Raw genomic sequence first — 25,518 nt, forward strand, 5'->3', positions numbered from 1 at the left:
CCAATGACCTAGCTTTAAAAGTAAAATGCAGCAACTAGATATCAGAAACATCTCACAAAAATCATTAAAGGAACTGCATGGCTGCCAGTAGTATGCTTCCTTTGGGACGTTTTTCAAAGTATTAGTGATGTTGATTCCTCAAGCCCTAAGTGTGGTGCCTTGGGATGTCAGTACTTGAAGGAATGCGCCTCCCTGTATAAGATTAAGATCATGATCTGCCAAAAGATTTCTTTGCTGTATCCCAGAGAAGAGTGATCTATTACATGAAGACATGAACGAAAGCTTTCTCAGCTGTGGTGTCCCAGTCAGGAAATGCCCCCCTGCTGCCCTGAAGGCAGCTGGGGTTTATTTCAGCAACAAATTTGAGACTTACCTTTTTACCACAACTTTTAGGCCTTAATCTCTATAGATAGGTTTTGTGTCTCAAAGTGGATGATTTAAGTTCAATTTCTTTGTGGTTTCTTGTTTTTATCATTACTATTTTTTGTCTTATTAAATATATCACATTCTGACATTTCTTTATATAGGTGGATTGGAATAATTCAATAAATAATGCATAAAGCAAATAGCTCTCACTCTTACTATAACAAGCTAGTCCTGTTTTGCAACTTGGGCTGCCCATTCTCAGTCTTCTGCTTTTTTTCATCCAATGCCAGTAGCCTAACAAAAGCATTAGGTACAATCAATCAGTTTTCATATATTTGGTATAGAATACTGGTTTCTAAAACTGACAACTCTTGAACAAAAACTTAGTTTTTGAGTGGTTGATACTTAGGAAAGAAAGACCACACAATTCTTTCAGTAATCAACAATAGGTGTCAAAATTTGTAATTTTGTATGAATAAAGTGTTAAAATGGTCAAGGGGGTATGAGGGTTTGAGGCTTGTCTCCACTTTTTCTTTGAATAAATTGACAGACTTCCTTGGTCTGAAAATAAGAGTCACATTTATTGGATTATTAAACCAACAGCCTATCTCTACAAACGTATTCCAACCATTTGTCTCCCTCTAACAACGGGTTAGGAGGGGGCTTCCAGTCTTCAACTTTGAACGGATTAGTCTCCTGAGTATTCCAGGGACCCAGCCATTCCAGGGTACAGTCTGCATTTAATAATTGTCCATTCTCCCCCTCCAATAGGGGTATTGTGTCTTCATCCCGGTCATCTGTCCAGATCGGGTCCTGGGAGGAGGCATTCTCAGTCTAGCCAAAGTCTCCTGAAGGACCTCTCTGCTGCTGCTGCTGCTGCATCATCAGCTTTTCCAATCTCTCTCTCCTTTCCGTCTCAACCTTCTTTTTTTCTTCCCTCAACTTCTTCCTCCACTCCTTCGTCTCATGCTCCCCCCAATAAGAGGGCTTAGATGTAAGCTCACTTCTTCTCCTGGCATCTGCCTCTTCTCTTGGGACCCTCAGCTTCTCCACCTTCCCAGTCCACAGGTCCTCTAACCATATCCACTCCCAACCATGAGGCAAGCTGTCCTTTCCCCTCTTTATATCCCCCAGCCCTACCTCTACTTCTACCCGGGGTTGTCGTTCTTTTCCCGCCAAAATATTCCTGCCTTCTCCAACGGACATTCCTCCTCCACGCTTCCTGGGCTTTGCTCAGGTGATCTAATCTTCCTGGGAGAGGGAATGGGGGTGTTTGCACCTCCTTGTCGGCAAAGTGGAGGGACGGCACTCCCATGAGAGGGGACTTGCTCTCACTGGCAGCCTCACCGGGGGGGAGGGGATATGAATTGTTACCCTGAAAACGGGGTTGTGCTCAGTTGAGATTTGAACCACAATATGTTGCAGTTAGAGGTTACTTCAGGGCAAGCAGCCAGTTTCACCAGTTAAGCAAAATATATAGTAATTTAATAGGATTTGTAACCCTGGCAGAACCCATAGAAAAAGTATGATTTTCTACCAGGGCAGATCCCCATAGATAATATACTGTTTTCTGTGCTAATGTTAAGACTAGCCTTCTTGTTTAGAAAATAACCTTATCAACATTTTCTGTAGTACAGGCCAGTTCCATTGGAATTTCCATTTTAGCTGTGACAGTTGCTGTCATCTGATTGTGTGGTTATCTACAATGTTTACCAAAAGGAAACCAAACATTCAAAAAGTATAAGTATACTCATGTAAGATAGTTAGCCAGAAAGCAGGAAACATGACACAGCAACAACAGCTGACATAATTACCAGAAGTAGGCTATGATGATGTTGAAAATTTGAAGGCAATGTATTTTACTTACCAAGAAAATTATTGACGTAAATTAGGTTTTTAGTAGTAGCAACTACTACTAAAACTAAATCAGTCGCATGTCTGGGCAATAGGATTTCTGAATATAAGAAGTTGCCTTATGTTCCTTCAGATCATTGGTCTGGTTCCATATTGTCCACACTAGCCTAAATCTTATTGCTTGTCTTTCCTGGAGATATTGGGAGCTGAGCCTGAGATTTTGTGTATGCAAAGTATGTGAGCTATGGCCCTTCCTCTACTCCAGGGGTGGACAATTAATTTCTATAGGGGGCCAAATGAAAAATCTGAACTGTGTTCGGGGGCCGAACCAAATTTACTTAAAAATAAAATGAAACAGTGATGTTATGATTGTAATAGGCCCCCATTGGGTGAGGCGCTGCGGTGAACGAACTACAAGACCGACATAGTTAACTCCCTAAATTTTTTAGGGAGTTAACTATGTGAGCATTGTAATTCGTTCACCGCAGGGAGGAAAAGGGGGAAAAAAAACAACACTGAGCTAACTCACCTGTCCTCCGTTCCATCGTGGCCTTTCTCTCCAACTGTCTTCTATCCCATGCAGCCAACATGATGTGTCATCACATCGCCTGCGCAAGGATCGCTTCTGGCCTCTTGAGCCACAGGCTCTGCAGCCTGCGGCTCAAGAGTACCAGTCAAAACTCGCACGATCCCAGCGTTGGATCTCGCGAGTTTTGCTTACTACCGTGCTGGGTGACCAGAGCTGGAGCTCCGACTCACTCAACGACGACGGGCCAGACAGACAGGAGCGACTCGCGGGCCGTATGTGGCCCGTGGGCCGCACTTTGCCCAGGTCTGCTCTACTCTCTCCCTTTAATTCTCTGTTCTCAAGTTCTAGATGAGGCAAACTGGGCTGCAGTTTTGATAACATATAATATTGAATGATAAAATAAGCATCTAATTGTTCCGACACAGGTGTCTCATCTGGGGTGGTTGGAGAGGAAAACTGCTTCTGCTTTGTATGAAGAACCTCCTACTGCCAGTGTTCAGGATGCTCTACAGAATTTCTTACAGGTTTGAATAATTGAGCTAAACAGTGAATTGACTGGTACAGAAGTTTTGTACAAACCATGAACAGAAACAGAACTTCAACTGAAACATTTCCAGCAATCTCATTTATTGATTTGTGACACTGTAAAGCATCTGTGAAGCATAGTAAAATCTGCTGTATTGTGCTTATGGTTGAACGACCCAGTGAAACTTCAGTAGCAGTCAACAAATCTTGAAGAACACCAAAAATTCAGCCGAGATTAGTTACTTTGTTTGCTTTTATATAGGGCTCTAACTGTAGCAGTCACGTCAGTTAAATAACTGCTTAATGGTTTTATTATTATGCGGTAGTTATGTTCCATAGTACAAGTGACATTTTAGCCTTGAATCATAACTCCCTAATTTTAGTTATGGAAGGGGAGAGAGAGAAAGAGATAAGACCATGATCCTAAAGCCAGCTTCATAGCTGAGCAGGAGTTTGTTTGTTTGTTTGTTTGTTTGTTTGTTTGTTTGTTTGTTTGTTTGTTTATTTATTTATTTATTTATTTATTTATTTATTTATTTATTTATTTATTTATTTATTTATATCCCGCCTATCTGGTCAAGCGTTTGAACCTGGATCCTTGATATTGTAGCTCAGCATATCAGTGATTGCACAGCACATTAATGGCACGAATATACTTTATTTTCTTTGCAAGCAGATGGCGAGTAAGCAGTGCTAAACTTTTTTCTTGCATACGTACTAATACATTGCTTTTGCTGTCTATTTTAATACATTTGGTCTGTTTTTTTAAAACAGCATATAGTGATACCTTAAATACTTAATAGACACTCTAGGACTGTAACAGACTAATATGGTTAGCCCTCCAAATATTTTTTCTTACTAGGCAGATGGACTGATGGCAAGGGCAACTGAATCATGTGAGAGGCATGTAGAAATAGCTGAAAGCTCTGCTTCTTAGAATGGTTTGAGTATAGCAGAAACAGATTAATGGAAGGAGTATTTTAGTTAATAGTTGAAATATAGGCTGCTTCTATGTAATATGTGTTGCACAGGCTGAACTAAACTAAACAGCCTGGCCCTGTTATAATTGCTGTATTCTGTTTATATGGTTTATAGGCTGAAAAACTGAGCCCTGGATTTTCAAAAATGGGAAGAGTATACATTGCCAAAGTAAGTAATGCTTGCCACTGACTTTCTAACAGAATGTGCTTGCTCACTGTATGTATGTCAAGTTTGTGTGCTTGAGTTGCTTAGTATTATGAACATATGAAACTGCCTAATACCAAATCAGATTATTATTCATTTACAAAACTTACTTGGTTTACTATTCCCTTCTTCTGGTGATGTTCTGCAACCATGTAGCTTTCCCTATCCACACAATAGTTGGTTTCTTCTTTGTGGTATCTGTGAATGCACACAAATGGGTTAAACTGTGCCTGCGCAGGACTCTTCGGAATATTCTAGAGCTTAACTAACTGACCAATAGAACGTTTCCCTGTGGTGTGCCGCCCACGGTACCTCAATTCCTTTTGGCCACTGCTGCAACCGGATTCCTTTGCTTCACATAGAGCTTATTCTTTAAAATTTCTGGTTTTGATCTCGGACTGGTTCTGACTACGGTGTTTATCTTATCTGGCATATTTCGACACGGACTAACCTGATTTTCGACTATTGCATTTTGGATCAGCTCTCGTTGTTATCTGGGTTTTGGCTTTTGGAATGGTTACCGTTTGTGATTTTGATTACGGATTTGGACCTTATATTTGAATCATCTCGGCTTGATTTCTCGGTTTTTGATTCTGGACTGCTATCGTTAACATTTCCTGTGAGTCTTTCCCCTTTCCTCGCCACCATCTTTCCCTGTTCCTGCCAAATTCAAATGCTGTGCATAGTGTGCTAACAAAATCCCTTTTACGGACAGCCACAACCGCTGTTTATTCTGTTTGGGAGAAAGGCCCAGTTCTTGCCAAGAGTGTAAAAAAATTAACCAAGCCTGCCCTGAATCTCCACTTACATATCTTTGGGAGAAGTCGTTAACACTGTCAGGCTCGACAGCCATGAAACCAACCATGTCTCCTGCTCCTCATTCCGATCCCACTGCTTCGCTGGCACCTGCTACCCCTTCTTCCAGAACTTCTTCAAAATTGTTCAAGTCGAAGAAATCTTTGACATTGGGGTCGGCATCGAAGGCACCATCTGTTAAAGATCCCAAGATAAAGAGGTAGTTAAACATAAAAAGATCAAACGTCCTTCTAAGTCTGTTCAACTTAAGGAACCTCCTCCAGTTCGAGTCCCCCTCCCTCCCCAATACTCAAGGAATCTTCCAGGGAACTGCATGATCCCAAACCACTTTCTGAAGGGGATGGCTTTGTGACACAGCCACAGCCACAGGTTTCGATGTTGATTCTGAGCCTGTCTCCAAGTCATGGTCATTCTGAGCCTGATGTAATCTCCAGCCCGGCCTCAGCCCATTCGAGCCCTATATCAGTCGGGTGGGCAACAGTGATTCAGTTGTCGAACTCGGAGATGTCACCACAACAATCACCTCCGCGTAAGCATCTTGTAAAGCATTGACATTTCTCGAGTCTGACAGCTCCCTCAACATCGGGACATTACAGTTCTCCCATGTCTATCTCGGCGTCATGCTTTTGCTGAGTATGAGGAGCCGCTTTGCATAGAAATTGATCAGCATGGTGGTCGACGTCAGTACCATGGGGACAATCTCGATCCCTTATATGACACCGGGGATTATGTCAGGCCCAAGAGGGTATGATATGTTTATGCTTCCCCATCTGGATCATCTCCATCACCCTCACCACCTCAACATCGGCATCGAGCCTATTCCCAGCTCAATCCTATGACTTCAAAGCCTGCTACTAAGTGCTATTTTGTGCAACAAGACCAACAAACACTCCCGAGAAGCATTCTTGGGCCTCATCGATACTGTCACCCTCAGTATCACACTCGAAATCATCTCACGCTCAGTCATCTCGGCAGGCTGCGCCTTCAAGAGCACTTATCCACCTGAAATAGAGATACCCCAAGCTTCAGTCTCCATATCAAGAACACACCATCACTCACCTTCACTGTTTTTGTCTCTTGATAGAGACTCCAGATGTTCCTCAATTTCATCAGTATCTGAGCAGGACCCGCGTTCTGAGGCATCCAAGGAATCCCCCTCAAACTTACCTACACCTGATTCGGACACCACTGATATCCATCCCCATCTCCCTCCGAAGACTTTACATCATATTCTCAGTTGATTCTACGCATGGCCAAGTAATTGGAATTTGACATAGACCAACCTCCTCACCCCAAGCAGAACCTTGTATTTGATGATATAAACCAAGATAAATCCCCTCCTTTGAGTTTGGCTTTTATTCCAGCAATGTTGAACCTTATTAAGGAATCGTGGAATCAACCATCTGCATCTCTTCAGATTTCTAGGTGTATTGAAAACCACTACAGGACACATAGCAACAATATGGCCTTTCTCAATAAGCATCCTGCACTGAAGTCCATTATTGTGCAGTCCAGTCAATCAAGGGCGGAAAATTGTTTTACGGTCACCCCTACCAATAGGGAGGGCTGTAAACTAGATGTGCTAGGCCGTCGCCTATACTCTCTGACTTCATTTATAATGAGGTCTCTAACTACTAGGCAGCTATAGGTGCCTATCGGAGACAATTATGGAGTAAGATTCTGCCAGTTCTTCAAGCCGCTCCTGAAGAAACTAGGACCGCTGCTCTCAACGCTCACCTGTAAGCAACAATGTTGGCTACGTCTGGTGTCACGTCATACAGCATTCGAGCCTGTGGCTTCTACTCCTCTAAAACTTCTGTCTCTAAAGACTTTGTTTTTGGTGGCTATTATGTCTGCACAGAGGGCGAGTGAGTTGGCTGCACTAAAGGCTGATGCACCCTATATACATTTTCACTCTGATAAGGTTGTCTTATTTGTCTGTCTGTCTGTCTGTCTGTCTGTCTGTCTACGTATCTATCTATCTATCTATCTGTCTGTCTGTCTGTCTGTCCGTCCGTCCGTCCGTCCGTCCGTCCGTCCGTCCGTCCGTCCGTCCGTCCGTCCGTCTGTCTGTCTGTCTGTCTATCTATCTATCTATCTATCTATCTATCTATCTATCTATCTATCTATCTATCTATCTATCTGTATCCCGCCCATCTGGTATATTTATACCACTCTGAGCGGCTAACACTCTGATATCCTGATATCTCATTCCTCCCTAAAGTGATTTCGAATTTTCATTTTAATCAGCCTTCGATTCCCCCAAAGTTATTTCCTAACCCTTCTTCAGATGTTGAGTGCATGGTCCATTCCCTTGACGTTTGTCAGGCTTTGGCCTTTTATATTTCCAGGACTAAGGATTTCCGCAAATCTCCCAGACTGTTTGTTTGCTTCCATGGGCCTCGGAAAGGTCACCCGGTTTCTTCTCAGTTTCCAGATGGATAGTTTCTGCCATTGCTTTAGCCTATGAGCTGGTTGGCAAGACCCCACCAGATGTGTTGAAAGCGCATTCTACTAGAGCCATGGCTAGCTCTACTGCCTGGCTACGTGGCATTGAACTCTCTGATATCTGTCGATCAGCTACTTGGCTTACACCATTGACCTTTGTGACACACTACACAAAGGCTGGATGTCAGAGCCAAAAAGGAAGCAAGTTTTGGAAGGGCTGTGCTGACTTCAGTTTTACCATGATGGCCCTCCTTCCGGTAAGTGAGCTTGCTAGTCACCCATTCATGTGCATTCACAGAGACCACAAGAAGAGAGGTTACTTACCTGTAACCATGGTTCTTCGAGTGGTACTCTGTGAATCCACACATATCGCCCAACCTCTCCGCTGCCCATCACGGCTTGCCTATAGCTTTTAGTTATCAGAGGCATGACAGCGGCAGACGTTTGAAACTGAGGTACTGCTGACAGGCGGAGCATGCATGCCATGAGGAAATGTTCTGTTGGTCAGTTAGTTAAGCTCTAGAATATTCCGAAGAGTCCTGCGCAGGTGCAGTTTAACCCATTCGTGTCGATTCATAGGGTACCACTCGAAGAACCATGGTTACAGGTAAGTAACCTCTCTTCTTCATGGTCTCTGTGAATTTATGATGTCAAGGCTCCATTTGCAAGTCAATGCCATTTTTTGCGAACAGAGTGATCGATGGCTTCGCAGGTCTCAGAGGGCTTTCCCCCCGACATTGGAGGAAACCATTTGAGACCTCTGAAGGCAAAAAAGCAGGGAGAAAGGGCTGGGGGTCCCCGCCCCAGCGATCGGCACCTTCGGAGGTCTCAAACAGCTTACTCCGATGTTGGGGGGGAAACCCCTTTGAGACCTTTTTGAAATGCTGGAACGGATTAATTCAATTCCCATGCATTTCAATGGAAAATGGTACTTTGACTTACGAACTTTTTGACGTACAAATGCCGTTCCAAAACGGATTAAGTTTGTAAGTCGAGTTACCACTGTACTTTATATCTTTTAACAAAATATACTGTATACTGTCCATAATTGTCTATTTTTAAGTAAGATTTGTCCCATAAGACCAGTTACGATAAAAACTGATCCACATATGAACAGTTGAAAGTGAAATGATTGATTTGCATCATTTTTTAAAAAACAATTTTTTCCCCATTTTCAGTAGGGATAGGATTTGGGGATGGAGGGCTGGGGGAGTGGACATGGGTGGGGTTAGGGAAGGATAAAATTCCATAAAGCGTGAGGGTACTTTTACATCCACTTATATAATTCTACTAGAATAAAAAAATAACAATAAGATTTGCTTCATGTTTAAATGTAAAAGTTGTTTCTAGTATTTTATCCTATACATATCTTCTGCCTTAATTTTTAGCCATATTTTAAACACATATTTTAAATCACACTGGCCATGTGACCACGGAAAGATTGTCTTCGGACAAATGCTGGCTCTATGGCTTGAAGAGCGGGATGAGCGCCGCCCCCTAGAGTCGGACACGACTGGACAAAAATTGTCAAGGGGAACCTTTACCTTTACCTTTTTAAACACATATTTTAATGTTGAGGCATTAGGCAGCATAAAACCTATGCTTCCATATCCCCCCTATCTTTTATCTCAGACTGAAACATATTCTAAGCATTTGTACTTGTGTTCAGCTCAAAATAATTCATATACATACTTGGAGCAAAACTGTACATGTATAGAGAAAAGTTCTTCTAAAATGAAGGAATGTTGCTTAAACCTCCACAAGCTAGAAATCAACCTGCAATGCAATTCTACAGTTGTATACTATTTGTGGCGTTCTCTACCTGCATTCACAGGGGCTTACACCCAGGTACGTATATCTGTATCATTTAGTATACTGTATTAAGGCATGATCTTGCTGTGGAAAGGCTCTGAGGGAGCAATTCAGTTGTTCAGTATTAGTATTTAAGAGAAACTGTTTTTTACTGATGCTATGAAATATTGTCTTGCTTTGCTTTTCTGGGTCTTCCTCTGTCTTACAGTGCTACAGAGAACTGGGGGATAACTCTATGGCTGCTCACTGGCTGAGTTTGGCTTCAGAACTACCAGTCATCACCAAAGAGGTAGTGTTTCAACATTCCTATGTGAATATAGTAATTCATTTACAGAACCATTTAGAAGAGGCAGGAAAAGGAGAAGTTGTGATGGACAAACCATCAATTTGTGTGCTTTGCCTGGCTTGCACCAGGAGAAAGGAAAGTATAGGGATGAGGCTTTCCTTTGGGCAGGTCATTTTACTGTTCCCTCCTGGTGCTTGAATGGGAGTGATATAAATAATTTGAGCTATAGAGCTGGCATTGTCCCCAGTTCTGTGATATGTGTACCGTAGAAACAGGAGTGCTTGTTATCCTGGGGATCCAAAATCTGCTCCTGGAGCACTTTTGTTTTGCCTTCTTCATCACCAGGGGCTGTTAATAAGGATGTGAAAATCTGCTCCAGTTGTATTGCTTTTCTGCAAAACCCACCTGCGCTTCGAGTCCTGTCTTTGGATAGGATTGTAGGGTATCAGCTCTATTCACTCATTATATAAGTGTGTGGAGCCCACACACATTGAGTGAGTGCAGTAGACTTATCCCCCTTCATTGTTGCTTTCAGTGCTTGAAAATGATGGTCTTGAAGAGGGGTAGGCTGCACTATCTGGTTAGCTTCTCCATAGGCAGCAGAACCTGATTTTGTCATAGAGGGAGCAGCCCCCTTTTCTTCACAGTGTTGCTGTTTATATGTTGAAAGTAATAATGGGAGAGGGTGGCTAGAGAACCTTCCACAACAGGTGTGAGCTCTAGATGCTTTCGTAATGACTGGACAGGGCTCTTGCTCTTTACTCTTGTTTAGAAATTTGTACATATTTTAATAATGCACAGATTTTTGTTATATGAGCACTTCCTTAATGTATGCACTTTGTTTTGTATTGTTAATGTATGCACTTTTTTATGTAGCTGTTCCTTTTACTAAAGCATGTTTATGCACATCTGTCAAATATAAATTTCCTCTCTATCTCTAGTTATTTGTCCCCTTTATATTGCTGTCCCCTCCACTACTTTTGTTTCATCTGCTATGCCACTGTAACTGGAATGGACATCTCTGAGCATCTCCCTGTGAATTCTGTCTGCTTTAGTCTGATTAGCCAGTATCTTTCCCATGTAATTAAATGAGTCAATGAATGAAAAGTTTGATAAAGCAGTACAGTTTTTGCTTTCACACAAGAGTATTTTCAAGCTTGAATCTTAGGAGTTGTTACTGCTGTTTAACTGGGCTTCAGTTTTGAACTCATTCAGTACCAGATGCCATATAGATCTGGCATTGCTGCCACCACTAGAACAGTATTCAGTACTGCATTAACAAATCTGATACTGTAGTCTGCCAACTAGAGAAATCAGATGTCAGATTTAAGAACTCCAGAAATTGTACAGGAAATTTGTTTCTGCAGTGTGATTTCTTAATAAATTGTATGAGGGAAAGTAACTTCATGCAGATGAATAAAAACCCACATAGATTCATATTCAGTGCTAGCTTATGTGTAAGGAGTGTATTTAAACAGATTGTTATTGTTTTCAGTAATCTATTTATATAGTACCATCAATGTATATGACTCTGTACAAAAAATTAAAGTTGAATAAAAAAAATCTATACTCCAAGTGGCATACAGTCTGAAACAAAAGGAGAACAAATAGTAGGAGAAGGTGGGAATGATAACCGTACCATAGTGTACAAAGTAAACTAATAATCTAAGATTCATTATTCAAATAAAAACAAAAATGTTGTTACATATGATAATAAAAACTAAAGAGAATCAAAAGCCTCAGTCAGAAAAAAAAAATTAGTTTTTAGAAGAGATTTAAATATATCAAGTGATGAAGTTGCCAGCAAATATTCAGGAAGATGGTTCCAAGCATATGGAGCAATGAAAGACAAAGGACAAAAGCACATTTAAGAGCAAGAGACACTTGAACAAGTAAGCCATATGGAATTGAAGGTATAGAGGGAACAACTAGGTTAAGGCTTATTAGCAAGGAATCAGGTCCAAAAGTTAGAAAGGAGACAAGCCATGATAAGGTAGGAACACAGAGATTATAATGAGTTCTGGAACTGACAGTAAGGCAATAAAGAGGATTTAGAAGGGAAAAAAACAACAGTCTGAAGGATAAGCCAAAACCATTATGTTCACTGCAGAATTTTGAATGGAAACGAAAAGACTAATATATCTTTGTGAAACATCAACCAAAAAGATAAAATTCATCTAAATAAACATGAACTGAAGTCTTCACAGAAGCAAGAGAAAGAAAAAGTTCATTTATGGCAATATTCTAAAGACGAAATTGACTGGTTTTAAAAAGTAGCCTAGACTTGAGACACAGAAGAGATTAGCAGAAACAGAAAAAAAAACCAAGACTGCATTCTCCACAGGATGTATAGTAACATTGTCGATAGTTATAGAAAACGTGTGAAAAACAGTTATAGAAAACATGAAAAAGAGGCATTTTAGAAGAAAAATAATTAGCAACCAAGCCTTAATCAGATTAAGTTTGTGATAGAGCATATGAGCTAAAATAAAAAACTTAAAATTCAAGAAAATTCTGGGGCAGAAAAATAGAGTATCATCAGTATATAAGTAATATTGAAATCCATGGGGCCTAATAAGTGGAGCCGTACACAGTATCTAAAGGGAAAGCAGCATGGGACCAAATAATAAGAGGAAAAGTAAACATAAAACAGCTTCCCATAGATACCTCAAACAAATAGCCCAAGAATTAAGAAGTAGAGTGGAGTAACTTATACTTAAATTGATAAGGGAACCCAGCAAAAGGGTATGATCAACTATGTTGAAGTCCACAGAAATGTCAAAAGGGGGGGCAGGGGGACATATAGGTTTTCTGACTTGACAATACTTATAAAGACCATTTGTGCTCTTTATAAGAAGTGTTTTGGTTGACTGAAGAGGAACCCAATTTGCAAGACATCCAGGTTCAAGCTAGGAGAAAGTCCAAACAGCAAGCATAAAATAATACATTCCAGTAATTCAGAAGCAAAGGTCAATAATGAAAGAAGAAAATACAAGAGATGGCTTTGTTAAGAGAGAGAGAGAGAGACTTGTATGCTGAAAGGAACAAACCAGAAGAAAGAGATATGTTAATATGTAAGATAAGGGAAGTAGCCCCCTTTCTTTCTCCACTCCTTCCCAACGCCTTTCCTTCCCCTTTTCTTTGTCTATCCCTTCCCAACGCCTTTCCTTCCCCATTTCTTTCTCCACCTCTTCCCAACGCCTTTCCTCCCACCAAATACAGTGGTGCCTCAACTTACGAACTTAATCTGTATTGAAATGGTGTTCTTAAGTCGAAATGTTTGTAAGTCGAAGCACCATTTCTCATAGGAATGAATTTAAAACCGATTAATCCGTTCCAGCTGAAGAAAACAATCACCCCAAAATTACAAAGAACACACTAAGCCCAGACGGAAGGCGCTCGGTTGCTGAGGTTTAAGAAGAAGAAAAAACTCCAAAAACAAACACTAAAGCCACCTCCTTTGCTGATATTTAAGAAGAAGAAGAAACTCCATAAACAAAAAGTGAAGCCACTTCCGTTGCTGAGGTTTAAGAAGAAGAAAAAACTCCAAAAATAAACAGCAAAGCCACCAGCAACACAGCACAGAAACATACGTGCCCCAGCCAAAACCCACCCAGAACAGTTTTTAAAAAGGAGAAAACAGCAGCTTACCTCCCTGCAGACAGACACACACACAGACACACATACCCCGAAGCAGAAAGAGGCTCTCCCAAGACGATGACACACTCTCTAACTGCCAAAAGTGAAAGAGCTACAGTACAAAGCAGCCTCTTCACCACCTACAGTTAGAAATCTGAATTGCCCGCCTTTCCCCCTGCCTTTTTTCTGTTCGTGGGTGGAAGCTCCGTTCACAAGTAGAAGCAAAATGTTGTGACCGGAGCTGTTCATAAGTCGAAATGTTCATAAGTAAGGACATTCGTAAGCCGAGGCACCACTGTGGAAAGATTTTAGGATGATAACAAACAGGATGTCTTCTCCACTTGAAAGAGAAAAAAGGTTGAAGGAATTAAAAGAAAGAGTATATAATGCTAGTAAAGGACAGCAGCCAGATCAGAATGGTAGAAACTGTTACTTAACAACAACCGCAGTGCTTTGAACAGATACAGTGGTGCCTCGCTTAGCAATTGCTTCGTTTAACGAAGAATTCACTTAACAATGTGTTTCTTGGAGGAATTTTCCGCATCGTTTAACAATGTTCTCTATGGGGGATTTTCACTTAACGATCTCTGTTTTCGCTCATTTCTAAGTGTCTTAAAATGTTTCAAACCTGTTTTAAATGCTTGGAATCGGTAGTCCCCCTTGTGAAACATGTGCAAACTTAATTTGGCTCTGTTCTGAGTCTTTGTTAATTTTTGGTGATTTTTTGTTTTTCCCCATTAAATCCATTGGACTGTCCGTTCAATGCATTTAAAGGGGAAAAACAAAAAATCACCAAAAATTAACGAAGACTCAGAACAGAGCCAAATTAAGTTTGCATAGGTTTTACAAGGTGCACTACCGATTCCAAGCATTTAAAACAGGTTTCAAACATTTTAAGACACTTAGAAATGAGCGAAAATGGAGATCGGAAAGCCATTCAAAAGCATTGCAGCCGGCTGCAATGCTTTTGAATGGCTTTATGTTGGGGGAAACATTGTTTCACTTAGCGATGTTTCCTGTGGGGATTTTCGCTTAAGGATGGTAATCCATTCCCATTGGAACGGATTAACCGGTTTTCAATGCATTCCTATGGGAAATGGTGTTTCGCTTAACGATGTTTTCTCATAGTGATGGTTTTTTTGGAACCAATTAACATTGTTAAGCGAGGAACCACTGTATATGGAGATGATTAAAGAAGATAGAGGCCTCTCTTTTTAGACAATATAAACAGTTTGGAAAAGGAAGTGGAATAATCTAACCATTCATGTTTTCCTTTTTGTTTTGGTTTTGCTGTTACAAAGCTAGAAAAGAGTGCTGATCAGCAAGATTGTATCATTAGCAATACATTTATTTATATATTTATTTATTTGTTACATTTATAGCCCGCCCATCTAGTCGTACCAACTACTCTTTACCTTTTCCTTTCTTTTTCCAGGATGCAGAAAGCAACAGAGAAATAGAAGAGATGCAAACTCTTTCAGAGGATTGAGCAAGTTTAACATTCTCATCCTTGTACTAGTTGTGTATGAGCAGTGTAAAGGATTTTATAACTGTGATAGCCCTCACTGGAGATCATGAACTCAGAATTTTTTTAAAAAATCCCTACTGTCAGCAATCCTTTCTCAAATATTTAAGCTGGCGGTACCATGCTTATTAAAGAAACCCAATTCACCTCCTCTCTGACAGATTCTAAATTGGTTCCTATTCTTTCATGGATATGTTTTGAGTCTTGTATATCTACCAGCTTTACACTTCCAAGTTACATTAATTTCTCACTTCCTATACTAATATGGGGTTAAAAATCCATTTTCGATGTTGGCCCTGTTTTCATAAAGCACTAGAAATTGTTGGTGGAAAATAAAATCTATACCAGATATTATGTGGGAGAACTATACCCAGGATCTCCCATATATTTATTAGTTTTATATCACAGTAGATCTGATGGATATTAATGATTTCCTCTCTATGCTATTTCTTATTCAAAATCTCCTCTCAGCTATTTGTTATGTACATACAGTGACTGTATGTATTATTCCACAAAGCAAACAGCAACTCTGTGGGGATGGCTGTTAATCTAAGGCAACCATGTAGGGGGAAAAACTTACTAACTCCCCCCCCCCCCAATAGCACCACAGACCTCCCAACCTCAGCAATGGCTTCTTTCATCTAAACGAACAAGATGAATTCTCCTGTCACCTGGTTTGAACAGACTATAGAAATGAAATTGATAGATCATGGTTCTCTGCAGTTAATATGTGCCTTCCTTTTTCTAACTGTTTAAACAGTTGGCTTCATCTGTGCAGGAAAGCCATATTTTCAAAATCTGGATCAGATATTTGTGACCAGTACAGAGAGGAAAATGTCAAAATCTACTGAACATGGTATTGTTCAGTTAGAGACAGTGAACTACTGTCAATCTGAAATATGCGGGGAATGGTAAACCATTTCTGAGAACTATTTACCTAGAAAACCTTGAAGAGAGTTGCCATAAGTTAGAATTGGCTGGATGGCATCCAATTATTATTTAATATCCAGGTGGAGAGGAAAAAAATTGGAAAAAAAATGACATCACTGCCAAAAGGAATTACTATATGTTAAGTTTAAGGGATAAAAATTGTGTTGGATTGGTTTTTAACTTTACAAAGGTCAAGCTGGCAGTAGGATCTCTTATTGCTGCCATTGGTTAACTCTGTTACAGTTCATACTAAACTGCCCTTGCTTAGAAATTAATTCAGTTCTTATTATGCTGTTTACATGAAGAACGTAATGCAGTCAAAGAATATCTTGTTCTGGTTGTAGCAGAATATATCATTTTATTTAAATGTTCATAATAATATCTGTGGACCTACTGTGTTTGCAAAAAAACCCCTGCTTTTTAAAAAACTGACTAGCATAATTCATTCTTTCCTTCAGGATTTCTAAAGTATGCACAAAGATCCTTGACAGTTGTGTTGGGTGAGCTTTTGACTGATTGAAATGTAGAGGAGGATGTATGTATGCTCATATCTAAAAATCCTGCCAATGTTAGGTAAAATTAGTCTTAGAACTCTTATAGGTATCCATTGAAAAGAATCAGGTGAACATAAGCCAGCATTTCTTAAAAGCTTCTTTTATGAACTTTTTAAACATTGCTTGAAGGGTTTTGGTGGACTATTTAGTTTTTAATTTTACAAGTGAAATTCTATCTTAATAATATTGGTCTTCATCAATGGCATAATCATCCAAACCAGCACTGTATTGTGGTAATCTCAGGTTTGACACGTGCTAATGAGAACTGACTCTTGAATGAGAAAATGTTTAGGAAAAAATTAATGTGATGTTGGTACAGTTTATTGTGAAAATGAGTGGCCTTGGGCCACAGTCTTGTAAGCTTGTTTGATAGGCCAAACAAGCTATCATTACAAGCTTTTCAAAACAGCCTCACTCTCCCTCTTCATAAAAAATAAAACAAGGTGCTGAGCCAAGTACGATATTGAGCTTGGGAAACCTTGGTCTTACCCAATATATTGCTATTCAGAAGTAGCTGTTAAAGTTAAAAACTTGTCCCACTACTCTGCAGTATCTGGACCAAAGGTTTGCTCTTAATAGGAGGGAGTAAATTCTTGTTAATACATTCTTGAACCTTGTTTTTCAACTTAAAATTAATGAACTGGTCTTTTAATGGCTTTGAGATCAGTTCTATTTAATATGATCAAAATTGTAAGTATACTAAAATGTAATAACTTGTTTTATTCTTGCAAGAGATGTCTAAATTATTAGACATTGACCAAATTATTTTCTGTAGGTGCTGCTTGAAGGGGAAAAAAACACATTCTAGAAGTGTTGAAAGCAAACAGACAGCTTGTAACTCAGGCTACAATCTCTTCCCCATATAGCTGGCAGTAAGCTATACTGAATGCACTGGGGTTTATTTCTGCCATTTTTTTCTTCCACTTTTTGAAATCCATGTGAATTCCTTATAGATGAGAACGCTAAACGGTACTGTTTCTATAGGAATTCATTTAAATGATGTCTTTAAAGAAGGTCACCCCCCCTCCGAGAGTTAGGTTTGTTTGTTGCAATTGCAAATGTATTTATAATAGTATGGAGTGGATGTTTGCTATGGGTGTGCAATGGGCATGTGAAATAATTATTAATCTAATCTTAACACAATCTATTAAAATGACAGTAAGATATATGAAAATAGGGATCTTTAAGAAACCTCATTCAAGATTAGGTAGAAGGCCATGTACAACCTGCAAACTGCATTCAATATTCCACTGTGACCTACTTCTAATTACATTCCCCCCAATATTAATTGCTGCATGGGAGCAACATGAGGCTTCTCTTAACTATAAGGACAAAGCTTGATATGACCCTCAAACTGTGCACTGCCAACACTTAATTTAAGGAGCCCAAGAGGAGACTGCCTAGAATCCCGATTTCCATCCCCATTTGGTCAGAATGATTCTTATTTAAGATATTACATTCTCTTAACACCATAGAATATTGAGCTGAAAACTAAAAACAATGCTGGAATTGTTTTATGTAATCAAGGCAGTGTATACTTTAGGGAGGGAGCTGGTAAACTTAAGATAATTGTTGTGGAGGAGCACATAGGTGGAAATAAGGTGTGGGTGTTTGTTTGTGTCTGTTTGAATTGTGTATGTTTTGCTAACTAAATGTCAATTAAGGTGAAAAGCTGTTATGAATGCACTGCAGCCCTCTTAGCATCAAAGCACTGATGGTCCTGTGGATGAGTGATAGGTGAAGAGAACTGATGTAGGAGGAATAATTTTTAAGATTTGTTATGGGAAGCAAAAGGCAATTATAATTTCCTCCAACACTGTTCTTTGATTATGTATTTTTGTTTTAAAAAAAACAGACTAATGCAAGAATGTTATTACTGCATAATTGATTTTAACCAGCTTCCTTTGAAATAAAAGTGACACCACTGCCCAATGATAATGCTGTTGGCTTTTCAAGTATGTAAGAATTCTGCAAGTAAAATGTTTACTGTATATATAACTATCATTTGAATCTGTTTGCATGATTAGACTTCTGTTCATAGGACATTCCTGTGGAAGGAGCAGCGAGATGCGAGTTTCCCCCAGTTCTTCCTTTTTGCTGAAGGTGAAAGCTTTGTCCAGTGATAACAAACACATCTAATGGTAACTTGGCTGAAGGGGTAATGAACAAAACACAGAAAATTAAATATGACTCATCATTTCTATAAATATATCCTGACTGTGAATGTATAGTTAACAACTCAAATATTAGTAATTCCAGATAGTATCTATGTTTTTTTTTGAGATCAGCAATTATACTGAGGAAAACATTACACAGAGTCAATATTACGATAGATCATGTTGATAGTACAGTATACAGTACTGTCACTTCCAACCAACAACATGCAAATAAACATCCTTCCGTGGTGGTAGTACAAAATGTGTCAATCTGTCTAAAACAACAAAAGCAGAAATATTGTAGCACTTTTTAAGACAACAAATTTGTTCTCAGTGGGAGCTGTCATGGATTGCAATCTACTTCAGACACACACTCAGAAGAAGTGAACTGTAGTCCAAAAAAGCTCAACCTGGAACCAGTGATTTAGGTATCTGGCTGCAGAGGCAGCGGTTGGGAGTTCAATTCCTCACTGTGCCTCCTTGACAAGGACTCCCTTCCAGCTCCATAGTTTGAAGATTATTGTTATTGTTACTAGCTTGCTATTCTCCAAGGTGCATGATACTTTTGATTTTGTTTTTGCTGAGAAAGACTGACATGGCTGCCTCTCTTGAAACTAAAAAGTAGACTACCTGATCAAATATGTTTTCATTGAAAACTATACTTAGCATGCTTTTGATCATTGATTAAATTCTAAGTTAGCATTAACAAAGCAAATATGCAACTGCTCCTTCTTAATGCTATAGACAGAATCAGATTCTATCCCCGAGAAACATGAGCCACTTAAAAATTAAAAGGAAAAAAACTTGCCACTGTGAACTTGTTTCATGTCAAGGAGGTGCACATAATTTCTGATTATTTCTGAGGAATCACCTACAGAAGCCTTCAGGATCAGGGGTCTATAACAGAAGGTGAAAGTGGGGGAGACAGCAGTGGAGTTCCAGTCCAGAGATATGCATCACAGTGTGTTGGTTTGGTCCTGGCAATGCCTTCTATAAAACATGCCAGTCTATTTACCCTCCAGCAATCACATTACCTTTAGAGCAGTGGTGAAGGCTTCTGAGAATTGCAATCCAAGGACATCTGGGGCCTCTAGTTTGAGAACACTGCTCTAGAGCAATTGTTTTCAACCTCTTTTTTTGCCACAATCATAAACACAATATGAAAGAAATATAGTCTGAATCAGGATTGTATAAGTTGAATAACAAACCTTTTAAGGTGATATGTGAAGAATTTTTTCCAATCCATGGCTCCCTTCAAATGTGCCAGGCCCCCTATTGAGAATGTCTGCTAGACTGAGGATCAAAAGATTCAAAGTAGAACAATTGTATGAGTTCACAATTCATACCTGTCCTGGTCCGAATCTCTGCATATTTACCATTGATGCTAGTCACTGACTCCCTAGTGATACCAACATTAATCATGTCATAATTATTATAGATGGTCATACAGTTGATCTCCTCATGGCCACTGCACTGCAAGGTAACAAACATGTTAGTATCATTCAGCACGAACTGCCATTATGTACCCCTTGAACAGTTGCAACAGCTGCAGTACTATCTCCTTGCATTCAGATGTCAATCCTCCCATTGCTTCCATATACCTTCACAGTTAAAACATCTGATACAACACTGACAACATCCTCCCCAACATTTATTTTTAGTGCCATCCACTATACCTACTTAAATTCCTGTCTGTATTGTCCTTCAACTAACAATTAAATCATTGATAAGTCAAGTGGTTCCCAGTACATCAGTTGCACTGATATTTTCTCCTGTAACAACTCATGTTCCGTATGTCCCAAGGAAGGCGGATATTAGTAAAACAACCTTTATCTCACATTCCAGCATTAAATCAGATGGTGGCTCAATATGGTTACTTGCATATTCAACCCAAGTACATCATCATCAGATGAACTAGTGACTTCTGCAGCTCCTCTGTCTCCTTTGGAGGTGGTCTCTTTGCATTCAGATTTACTTATCTGTTTATCTAAATATCTGAACATACTTTATTGCTGGCAGGAACCCCTGGAAGAAGATCCTTTCCATAGTGCGTATTTGAAACAACAGTGGCTCTTTCTATGCTCTCTTCCCTCATGAAGACTGAAAACAGTGTAGTATAAGCCATAATTAATGCTGGTTTCCTCATGCTGATTAGACAACCTTTACAGCAGTGGTCCCCAGCCTTGGGCCTCCATATGTTCTTGGACTACAGCTCCCAGAAGCCTTCCCTACCACCTCTGCTGGCCAGGATTTCTGGGAGTTGAAGTCCAAGAACATCTGGAGGCCCAAGGATGGGGACCACTGCTTTACAGGATACATGCGGAATGTTGCAAGCTCTTTGCTCGATGCCCAGCTCTGAACTCTCTTAATTGTGGCTTCTTCTATGGATAAGAAAACGTCATCTGTTGTCCCAGATAAAGTGTGTGCCTGGACCTACTTGCTCACAAGACTTATTCCAGGGTAACAGTAGTTCTAAATACTGCTAGTCAACAAGCTTACTTGGGGCAATAACAACTGTTCCTAGGGGACAAGATGGCTGCTTTCATTTTATCTACCCATTGGAAGGCAAAAAAGCCTCTTGCAGCATTCTTTAAAGAGGCAGGGAATGTGACATGGCAACTGGTTAACACAGCTCACTCTGAGCATGAATATTCTGCTAAAGCTCTCATGGGGCCAGTTAAACATGTGCCTCCATTCTTGTCTCTGGTCTGCTGTCTGTCACAAAATTGCAAGGAAAGTAGCAGATATGTTCTTGAACAGCAAAGTCCTCTTGGCTAAAACAGATTAAGTTTGATTTCAATCCTAAACTGGTCACTACAGCCAAGTGTATAAGAATCCTGCACTCTACTTCACAACATCAACAGTTTGCCTGGGACAAGCAACAGATTTAATCATTACTGCCTGCTGGTACCAGTTCCTCCAGACCTCAGCAGTTCTCCATAAAACAGTTTTCCTTCTCACATCAGCCCAAGAAGTCTCCATCTTCAGTTTCTAAACACAAACTTGTTGAAAACAAACATCAGTTTTGACTATCATATTTCTTTTAGCATCTTCATCAGTACTGCAAACATCTTTCCAGAATGAAGAAGCTGCTTGGATGAGTAGCAAAACATTTCTACCTAACAAGAAAAAAGTCCAGTTGCCATGACACAACTTCCAGATGACTGAGAATCTTCACAGGTCTTTCCAGATACCAAAAGTATTCAAGATGATAATTCCTCCTGCCTCACTAATTAGCTTATTATCTTAAGTATGAAGCTCACTTAACTTCAACAAGACTGGAACACCACCATTGCGAATTGACGGGTCCTTGCAAAGAGACTATCAGAGTTTGATTATCATCCACTAATGCTTTGACACCACCATCCACAATCAATACTCTCCTTAGTAATGGTACAATTGGAGTAGTTCCTCACCACCTCCGGCACACTGGTTACTACTGGTACAATAGTGAAGAAGTATGGAGCTTGCCAATCTGTTGCATAGTTCTGGAATGTCAGGACTTCCATTACTAAAACATTTTCATACGGTGACTGGCTGATCTTCCCTTTCTCATGGGGGATAACTAGTTCACAACTGTGAACAAGAAGGATTTTCATATAGCCATTCATCCTTCACATTGACATTCATTCTTTCCATTGAAAATACCATTGGTCTGTTCTTAGGGAAGAATGGTACCACTATCAGATGCTCCCTTTCTGTTTCTCTGATGTTGGCCTCTCAATGAATTCATTTCCAGAGCAAGTGTTTACAGCAAAGCAGCAACAGGCTGGGATTCTCTGGGGGATAGCTCACTCCCACATGGGAGGATATTCCACATGTTTCCATCCTTCCCACTATTCACCAGGGTTGTATCAAACCTAATTTGAGAGCAACTGCATGGGATCCTGCTGGCCCTGTAATGGCCGTGCCAGCTGCTGCTCTCCTACTCTAGCTCAGCCATTCTTCCTTTGGTTCCTGCTTTGACCAGCCATCTTCTGCCAGAAGGTCTGGTAGGAAACAAGATACTTACAGAGTTTGAGGCTTCCCACTCTTGCTCCACAGTCTAGCCACTGCCTGATGTGTGTGGGATGGTGAAAACAGCTCCAGCTGTTATGGTGATTTCAGTGTTGCCTGCATGGGGTAATTATAAGATAGTGTTTAGAAAGACTGAAAGAGGTCAGTCACTTCTCTATGATAGCTTGAACATACCCTTTATGGGCTGCAGCTTCCACAATTCCTGAGCCACCATGGGAATTCTGGGAGTCTGAATTTTAAACAAAGTCCTGGGAATCTTCCTCATATACATTTCTGCATGCCTTAACCCCTCCAGATTTACCTGATACCCCTAATACATTTAACCATGATGTATAGTAATGTATATATTTCCATAGGAAAGTGACAGCAAGATATTGAAATAAAATAAAACACACACTACACCAGAACACAGAGTTCTCCTTTGTGGTCCCTGTTAATACACATTAGTGGGTTAATCTGCACTCAAATAGAGTATCCTCAGAAACTTCCACAGCTTTAAGCACTTGGTGCCCGGACATCCACTACACCTGGCTATATAACTCCGCCCCTGGCACCTAGCCCTCAGTTCTTTTTTCAACCCCCGCTGTAGTAGCAGCTCTGTTCAGAACTTTGCAGGTAAAAACAAATTCTATTTCTTATCTTTCTTTACTTCGACCTCCCTTGTTCTTTCTTCTACATAACATTTATTAAGGCTGTGTTAAAAGCTAGGAGGCAAAGGCTTCAATACCATCTTTGGGGCCTTTCTTTGTCATCCTCTAAACCTGCCCCTATGGAGCTCCCCTCAACTCCTGCAGTTCCCCAGAATGAGGGTCCTTCTTTTTCTGAAATACCTGATGATAAGCAGGTTGAGAAGCCCAAGCAAAAAGTCCCTGGGAAAAAGTCCACAGCTCCTAAGTCCGCTTTGGCATCGACATCTGCAAAGCAGACAAAGAAGAAATCCTCAGCCAAAGGTTCTGACACCCTGAAACAACTACCGCCGGTGTCCATTTCTGTTTCCTCTCCCATTTTGAAGGACTCTTCTAGGGACAGGGATTCGCTGTCGGAGGTTGCCGTCTCGCTACCTGCTCGACAAGCTGAGCCTGCTCTCCCTGCAGCTATTTCATCACTGACGCCGAGCCAATTGGTTGGCGCTACTGCAGGCTTAATCTCTGCCCCACACAACCCCACCAGCTTTCAAAATTTATTTATTTATTTGATTTATATCCCGCCCATCTGGTCTATTCGGCCACTCTGGGCAGCTTCCAGTGAACAGATATACAATAAAACACAGAAAATTTACATAAACAATCCAAACAAAATACAGTACTAAAAATAATAAAGAAAGAATAAAGGAAGTTAGGTATTGACAGGAGGGAAGGCCTGAGTATACATCCATGTTTTAAGTTGTCTCTTAAAGGTGCCCAGCATGGGGGCCGCACAACTCACCAGAGGAAGGTTATTCCAGAGGCGAGAAGCCATCGCCGAGACGGCCCAATTTTGTGTCTTTTCCTTCCAGGCCTCCCTCAGTGTTAGGCTCCTCAGCCTCACCTCCTGACTCGTGTGGGAGATCCGGATAGATCTTGGTGGGAGCAGGCATTCCACCAGGTATCAAGGTCCTAAACCATTTAGGGCCTTATAGGTAAGCGTTAAAACTTTGAAGTCAATGTGGAAATGGATGGGCAGCCAGTGCAGCATGGCCAGGGTAGGAGAAATATGTTGGTATTTTCTCACTCCAGTAAGGAGTCTGACCGCTGCATTCTGCACCACCTGAAGTTTCCACATCAGCTTCAAAGGCATGTAGAGCGTGTTACAGTGGTCTAATCTTGAGATTTCAAGTGCATGTACTAAGGTAGTGAGTGCCCTCGTGTTAAGGTAGGGCCGCAGCCAGGCAATCCACCAAAGATGGAAGAAGGTGGTGCGGACTACCAACGCCACCTGTGTTTCCATGGTGAGCGTCGGGTCCAAATGTACGCCCAAGCTGCGGACCCCACTCTTTGCAGCCAGGGTCACCCCCCTGAACAAGAGTCACCCAAGCCACCAGCCACGGGGCCCCCACCCTCAGAACTTCCATCTTGTCCGGGTTCAGCCTCAGCCCATTTTCCTGCATCCGTTGCAGTACGGTCCCCAGGCAGCGCTGAAGGGACAGGACGGCATCACCTGCAGCTGGTGAAAAGGAGATGTAGAGCTGGGTGTCATCAGCATATTGATGACACGATGCTCCACACCTCCTGATGACCCCACCCAGCGGCCTCATATAGATGTTGAACAGCATTGGGGAGATAATCGACCCCTGTGGAACCCCAAATTGAGAGTTCACGGGGCCGACACACTCTCCCCAAGCTGCACTCTCTGGGAACAGTCCTCCAAGAGGGAACGGAGCCAGGCAAGTGCCAAGCCACTGATTCCCAAGTCAGAGAGCCTCCCCAGGAGGATAGCATGGTCGACGGTATCAAAGGCTGCCGAGATGTCGAGGAGGACCAACAGAGATGTTTTACCCCTGTTGGAGTCCCTCAGCAGGTCATCATACAGGGTGACCAATGCCGTCTCTATACCGTGGCGCGGCCTGAAGCCCGACTGAAATGGGTCCAGGGCATCCGTTTCCTCCAAGTGGGCCTGAAGCTGGTCAGCAACCACCCTCTCGACCACTTTGCTCATGAAAAAACATTAGCGATGGGCCTATAGTTGCCAATTTCATCCGCCGCCAAACTAGGTTTCTTTCTAATGGGCCTAATGAGTGTCTCCTTGAGGGCAGATGGAAACCTGCCCTCAAGGAAAGACCCATTTATTATTGCTGTGGCCCATTCTGTTGTTTTCGGCCTGGCTGCTTTGATTAGCCAGGCTGGGCAAGGGTTTAAGGAGGAGATGGTGGCTCAACAGCAGTCAAGCACCTTGTCCAC

The 25,518-nt window shown here is 41.0% G+C and overlaps 1 protein-coding gene and 1 long non-coding RNA gene across 5 annotated transcripts in view; one reads left to right on the forward strand and one right to left on the reverse strand.

Annotated features, from left to right (window-relative positions):
• Positions 1-18,467, forward strand: part of RMDN3 (regulator of microtubule dynamics 3) — a 61,107-nt gene extending 42,640 nt beyond the window's left edge. For 3 of the 4 annotated variants that reach the window (XM_020795737.3, XM_020795740.3, XM_020795738.3), the window contains exons 10-13: positions 3,175-3,273; positions 4,370-4,423; positions 9,744-9,824; positions 14,896-18,467. In XM_020795737.3, the coding sequence (XP_020651396.3) occupies positions 3,175-3,273; positions 4,370-4,423; positions 9,744-9,824; positions 14,896-14,949 (288 nt within the window). In that variant the 3' untranslated portion in view covers positions 14,950-18,467. The remainder of the gene's footprint in view (positions 1-3,174; positions 3,274-4,369; positions 4,424-9,743; positions 9,825-14,895) is intronic. The other variant, XM_078391530.1, reaches the window with a different exon arrangement.
• A 15-nt stretch (positions 18,468-18,482) lies between these two features.
• LOC140703181 (uncharacterized) lies at positions 18,483-22,775 on the reverse strand. The gene is made up of 3 exons (XR_012082553.2): positions 22,638-22,775; positions 19,834-19,918; positions 18,483-18,619 (listed from the first exon to the last, which is right to left on the reverse strand). It is a non-coding gene; the product is annotated as an uncharacterized LOC140703181 (long non-coding RNA).
• Positions 22,776-25,518: the final 2,743 nt, after the last annotated feature.

The sequence above is a fragment of the Pogona vitticeps genome, chromosome 1 (genome assembly GCF_051106095.1).
Source record: "Pogona vitticeps strain Pit_001003342236 chromosome 1, PviZW2.1, whole genome shotgun sequence".
Classification (NCBI taxonomy): Eukaryota; Metazoa; Chordata; class Lepidosauria; order Squamata; family Agamidae; genus Pogona; species Pogona vitticeps.